This window comes from Meles meles, chromosome 6 (assembly GCF_922984935.1).
Source record: "Meles meles chromosome 6, mMelMel3.1 paternal haplotype, whole genome shotgun sequence".
Classification (NCBI taxonomy): domain Eukaryota; kingdom Metazoa; phylum Chordata; class Mammalia; order Carnivora; family Mustelidae; genus Meles; species Meles meles.
This window is the reverse complement of record NC_060071.1, coordinates 54746138-54752889: the sequence shown is the minus strand read 5'-3', so window position 1 is coordinate 54752889 and position 6752 is coordinate 54746138. Positions and strand designations below refer to the sequence as shown.

General features: G+C 38.1%; 1 protein-coding gene across 1 annotated transcript; it reads left to right on the top strand.

The window, feature by feature from the left end:
* Positions 1–4612: 4612 nt before the first annotated feature.
* Positions 4613–5581, top strand: LOC123944391 (olfactory receptor 11G2-like). Its single transcript, XM_046009478.1, has one exon. It carries the CDS (start codon positions 4619–4621, stop codon positions 5579–5581), a length of 963 nt encoding a protein of 320 aa, XP_045865434.1. The 5' UTR covers positions 4613–4618.
* The last annotated feature ends 1171 nt before the right edge of the window (positions 5582–6752 follow it).

Below are 6752 nucleotides of genomic sequence, written 5' to 3'. Positions count from 1 at the left end.
AAACTAAGAGATAAGAAATAACTGGCCTGTAGAATTTCCTACAATGCAATGTAAGTGATGGAATTCAAATCCAGTGCTACTTCTATTATACAATTGCCTACTGCTTATTTATCAGCAATGGATAAATACACTTACTTTCAAGGGCTTCCAAAAAAGTTTATACAATGGGATAGAGGGCTATGTATCACTAACTGGTTGCTAGGCTTTTTACAAATATTTAACCCACAAAACACCATCTATAGTCAAAATGCTCACTCTCTCTACCTTACAGAAAAGAAAACCAAATCATAGAAAAGTGAATATGCATTCACAGCTGGAAAGTGGTTGTGGCCCTCCATGGAGCAGCCCCTCCCCGGGCATAAGGCAGAGGGTTATGCTCACGGGGGAATTGTCTGGGGTGGCTGCTTGAAGAATTTAACTAGTGAGGATACCAAGACTTGTAATCCACTGTGTTTCTGGGATCAGCTTTAGGGAAAAAGAAGTGAGGATGCATCAAGATTATGGATATTCATTTCCCAAGTTAAAAAGTGAAGATTCTTTTTGTTTTGTTCTCTGTACAAGCGCCTGAGTGCATACACACACAGTCAAGGCCCCTGTGCTCGTGTTTCACCTCTGAGACCAATCCAGGGTGACCAAACCAACTTAGACGGACAGTTAACATAGCAGCTGCTTTCTATGCTTAGGAGCTAATTGAAAAACAGTAACAAAACAGCTCAGCACAAATCTATCTTTTTTTTTTAAAGATTTTATTTATTTGACAGACAGAGATCACAAGTAGGCAGAGAGGCAGGCAGAGAGGAGGAAGCAGGCTCCCTGCTGAGCAGAAAGCCCGATGCGGGGGCTCGATCAGGACCCTGGGGTCATGACCTGAGCCGAAGGCAGAGGCTTTAACCCACTGAGCCACCCAGGTGCCCCAAATCTCTCTATCTTTAACCATATTTAATTTCATTAGACTTAGCATAAAATATTTTTACACATTTCCTCTTTTCCAGGACAGTTTTGTCAGGCTTTTACCTGGAAAACTATTCTGCAAGGGAGTTGTCTTATACCTTGTACCTTCATATATAATTATTATTTTTGTTATTATTATGTTCAGTTAGCTACGGTATAGTACATCATCAATTTTTGCTATAATGTTCAATGATTCATAGTTATGTATAACTCCCACTGCTCATCACAACACGTGCCCTCCTTAATACCCATCATCCAGTTACCCCCTTCCCTCCACCCCTCTACCCTCTGAATACCTCAGTTTGTTTCCCAGGGTCCATAGTCTCTCATGATTCATCTCACTCTCTGATTTCTCCTCCTTTGGATTAATTAATACAATATCCAGCCAAGGGTTTTCATTCTAGGATCGTATATCACTTCTAAACTTGCAAGTCTAAGTATCCTGTGCAGTCTGGGCATTCCCAGAATAACAACTAACTTCTCAGAGAGGAACAGAATTAAGAATTCTGTAGTACAGTTCCCATTCAACCATTTGAGAAACTAAGAGAGATGTTAAATAACTAAGCTAGATCCATAAACAAGCAATTTTTTTTAATGAAAAGAATTTAGGCCTTGTCTTTCTACTTTTCTACTCTGCTACCCATCCTTTAGCAGCTGAACAGATCACTTAAAAACAGACTGTGTTCTGTTACCAATAACATTCAATCTCTCATAAGCCCCTTTCAAATAAGTTCCCTGAAATCTGTATCAGAACTCTAGTAACTCAAGGTAAAACACGGAAGTTATTAAATAACACATTCCTGCAAATTTTACTCGCATTATTTTTTTAAGTTCCCATGGTATAAAAATCAGTTTCATATAAATAATATCATTTTAAGACTTAGAACATGTTTCTCCTAAAATGTCTTAGATAGTTTTAAAAGCTTTTATTATTCTCTGCATTATTCTCTGCAACTCGTGTGTTTTTCCAGAGTTTTATATGATACATGTATTTCATAATTTAAAAAATATTTTTGGAAAAGAATTATACAACAATTTATTAAATCCCCACTATGTGCCACAACCCTGACCAATTAATGAATTCGACAAGTTCTCTGAGCTCATTCAACTGGCAAATACAATAAATAAGTAAAGAAATAATTTCAGATCTTGATACGTACTAAAAAGAAAATAAATAGAAATTTAGTAATGAAAGAATGACAGAGGAACTAACATAGAGTATTCAGAAGAAGAATTTGTGCTGAAAACTGAAGTATGGGTTCCAGATGAGATTCCCAAACCAAAAAAAAAAAAAAACCTAAAGCAAAAGCACCTGGTCAGAGATGGGCTTGGCTTATGCTAGTATAGGAAGAAGCCCCATGTAACTGAGTAAGTAGAAAGAGGGAAAGGCGGATGAGGGGAAGAGGAGGAGAAAGGGAAGAAACTGGTGAAGTAGGTGAAGGCCGAATCATTTAGGGGCTCATGTACCATAAATTGGAACTTGGATTTTAGTCTAGGGTGGGGAAGTTACTGAATGTATTTACATAAAGAAATGACATAATCTTATTTACATTATTAAAAGGTCCATATGCCTGTTGTAGAGAACGGGTTAAAAAGAAACAAAGGCAGGAATAAAAGAGATCATTCAGGAAGCTTTGTAGTAATCTAGAGAAATAATGGTAGTTTGAACAAGGAGGTGCAGGGGAAACATAGAAAAGCAGATGCATCAAGACAAATTTTAGAAACAGAGCAATATAAATTGCAACTGAGTTATAAAGGATAAGAGAGAGGGAGATATGATATTAAATGTACAAAAAGAAAGCCCTCAAAGATTTATTAAACTATCCACATTTCTGGTAAAAAAAAAAAATGGTCAAATAGATGAGTATAAGTTGAGATTTGAGGAAAAGCAGCAAAACAATCCAAACCAAAAATACAAAATTAAGACTAAGCAAGAGATTCCTTGAGTTGCTTAAATCCAGGTATTATGTCTATAAATTAATATTATAAACTCATAAGCTTCATAAAATTTTTGTTTTAACTTCTGAGACTGGATAACCTGAGTTCATGTGACTCCAACATCAGTTTTTGTTTGTTTGTTTTTTAAAGATTTAATTTATTTATCTGACAGAGAGAGAGAGAGAGCAAGAGTAGGAATACAAGCAGGGGGAGTGTGAGAGGGAGAAGCAGGCTTCCTGCCAAAGAGGAAGTCCGATGCGGGGCTTGATCCCAGGACCCTGGGATCATGACCTGAACCGAAGGCAGACACTCAACGACTGAGCCACCCAGGCACCCTCCAATATCAGTTTTAACACGTTCTACAAAGAGACAGGCAAATTAGGGTAAAAATTTTTCTCCAACAAAGGCAAAAAGTCCTGAATATTTTCATCCTAAATGAAAGAGAGTTGTTTTATAAATAAGAGATTTTTAAATAAAACCTGCTTTCAGTTCCCCTTTATGAGAAATAAATAGATAATCATTTGGAATTTAACCTGAGATCTAATACACACAAATTTAAAACTGGGCAAAAGCATACAGAAGAGCATCATAATGCAGTCATCATCTCCCCAACACTTCCCACCCTAGCTGAGGCCAGGAAAGCCCTGTGGTAATAGACATTGAGACAGAGATGGTTAGAATCTTAGAATTTCTTTTTTTTTTAAGATTTTATTTATTTATTTGACAGAGAGAGAGATCACAAGTAGGCAGAGAGGCAGGCAGAGAGAGAGGAGGAAGCAGGCTCTCCACAGAGCAGAGAGCCCGATGCGGGACTCGATCCCAGGACCCTGGGATCATGACCTGTGCCGAAGGCAGCGGCTTAATCCACTGAGCCACCCAGGTGCCCCAGAATCTTAGAATTTCTTAGGGGACACATGACCACCTTTAACCTGGGAATTAAATAAATGTCCTAAATCAACTTGACCAAGAGAAGGGGTTCCAGCATACCACTGCATCCTTACCCCAGAGAACAGACCTTTTCCAATCAGGTCAGATTATTGATGTTAATTTTATTTTCCAAGCCATTTACTCAAATGTCCTTAAGTGCTATTTTTTCAGGTAGCTTTCTCCAGCAAACTTGATGGATTTGCCCATGAAATTGGTAGATAATGCCATTAGAGAGAATTAGGTTAAAATATAGCCTAAACATCATGTAATTTTTAACTGAAATCAAAAGTCCCACATTTTTCTTGCTCTAGAATCACATGACCAACAGGGCACCTGACCACAAACAGCTGCATGAACAGGTGACTATTCATGGAGTTCCTAAAGGCAATGCATTTATTCATTCATTTAAAAAATTATAGAAAGTCTTCTAAATGCAAGGATCATTTATAGCTCTAGTCACCTCCATGACATTGCTGTCGGACATAACAATAACCTCAGCCTACTCTTATAAAGGCATTTGTCAAGAGAGCTAACCCAGTATATTTAGTTTAAGAGGAGAGAAAAAGAATTACACATAATAATGTCAACCTACATTGCATTCTACTTGGGATAAGCTAAAGGCAATAGGGATTTTTAATCTATTTTGTTCACTGCTGTACCCCCAGTATCTAGAAAAAATATCTCGTCAACAGTAAACATTCAATAAATACTGAATTCACAATGAATAAATAAACTAATCTCAGTTTCTTCTTTGGACAAAGAAAATGAAACCTCTCCACTGTTCCAGGAATATTCAGTAATTATGGGTTCTTTCATAGCTCCCAGATACATGAAAATCTCCAACACCCTCAACATCTCCAGCACCATCACTGGCTTCATTCTCCTGGGGTTCCCTTGCCCCAGAGAAGGGCAGATCCTCCTCTTTCTGCTCTTCACCCTTCTCTACCTCCTGACCCTCACGGGCAATGGGTCTATCATCTGTGCTGTGCGCTGGGATCAGAGACTCCATACTCCAATGTATATCTTGCTCGCCAACTTCTCCTTCCTAGAGATCTGCTATGTCACCTCCACTGTCCCCAATATGTTGGCCAACTTCCTCTCTGATACCAAGGTCATCTCCTTCTCTGGATGCTTTCTCCAGTTCTACTTTTTCTTCTCCTTGGGTTCTACAGAATGCTTTTTCTTGGCTATTATGGCATTTGATCGGTACCTTGCCATCTGCCGACCTCTACATTATCCAACCATTATGACAAGACGTCTCTGTACCAATCTGGTGGTCACCTGCTGGATACTTGGTTTCCTCTGGTTCCCAGTCCCTATCATTGTCATTTCCCAAATGTCCTTCTGTGGGTCCAGGATCATTGACCACTTCCTGTGTGACCCAGGTCCCCTATTAGCACTCACCTGTGCCAGGGCCCCAATAATGGAGTTCTTTTGGATGATTTTAAGTTCTTTGCTTTTATTTATTCCTTTCCTCTGCATCATAGTATCTTATACTCTGGTCCTGAGAGCTGTGTTGAGGGTCCCTTCAGCAGCTGGACGAAGAAAAGCTTTCTCTACCTGTGGGTCCCATCTGGCTGTGGTTTCACTGTTCTATGGCTCAGTGATGGTCATGTATCTGAGCCCAACCTCTGAACATGAATCTAGGATGCTGAAGCTTGTGACCCTGTTTTATTCTGTAGGAACCCCACTCATTAATCCTGTCATCTACAGTCTGAGGAACAAAGATATGAAATATGCCCTGCAGAAATTTCTAGGAATATAAAAATTTTTACTTTGGTAAAAAAAAATCTTTGAGTAACTAGGCTACCTTCATACTTCTTCAGGTCTAAAAAATATTAATAACCAATACCACTCTGAGAATTGTTCATCCTATTATTGAATTTATTCATTGTGACTGTTCATGCTTTTCCTAGAATCATTAGCGCAAGAAAGGACTCAGAGACATTATCCAATTCCCTCACTTTATAGATGAAGAAGCTGGAGAATGGAAATTTTGAGGGACCTGCTCTGGTCATAACTTTATAATGCACAGAATTTTTTTTATTTTTTAAAGAGCTCCTCTTTCTACTCATAAAGAAAGAAATACATAATAAACTATAAGAAAATATGTTTGCCATTCAGATATGCAGCCATCAAATAGTCTTTCATCTGAGCAGGGAGAAATATGTATATTACTGATAGAAATGTAAACTGGTACAACTCCTACTTAGAACAAATCACAAACAATTTAACAAACTTTAAAATGCATGCTATCCATTAACCCAGCAATTATACTCATTCCTAAATACCTAGTCTACACATACAAGCACGCATATGTGAAAATATGCATGTAGAAGAATATTCATTGTTGCAATGTTGTAATAGCAAACCACTTAAATGCCCAATTATTGAGACCTGTTTAGGTAACTTATGATGTGCCCATGCAATGGAAAACGAAACTTTTTTTAAATGAGGGAGTTTAGATGTACAGATATGGAACCACCTACAAGTTACTTTGTTAAGTGAATAAATGATAAAATCTGTCATTTCTGTTTAAAATTATAAATTTGTGCATTTTTAAAGGATAGACTATCCTTTCAAAGGATAGATATGAAACCTAACAATGGTTTCACTTGGGAAGAGGATGGAGGGTGTCTTAGATACAAAAGAAAGGAAAAGATTTATTTTCCCCCATACCCTTTGTTATCCCGGAGACAAAATTTTATTGATGATGATGATGATGATGACGACGACGACGACGTCATCTCTATGGCAAATTTTCCAAGAATTGGGTCCGGAGGAACAGTTCCCCCACAATTCCTGAGTCCCTTGCATAATCTATAAAGGAGGCTGCCTTCCATAACATATGAAGGAGCCAGAATCTAAGAGTCCACAGACATCATTTCATTCAGACTTAGTTCTGGAGAGAGCAAATGGGAATTACTTTGTCATCT

Coding starts and splice junctions, on each gene's coding strand:
- LOC123944391 (XM_046009478.1), top strand. CDS start 4,619: ATGGGTTCTTTCATAGCTCCCAGATACATGAAAATCTCCAACACCCTC.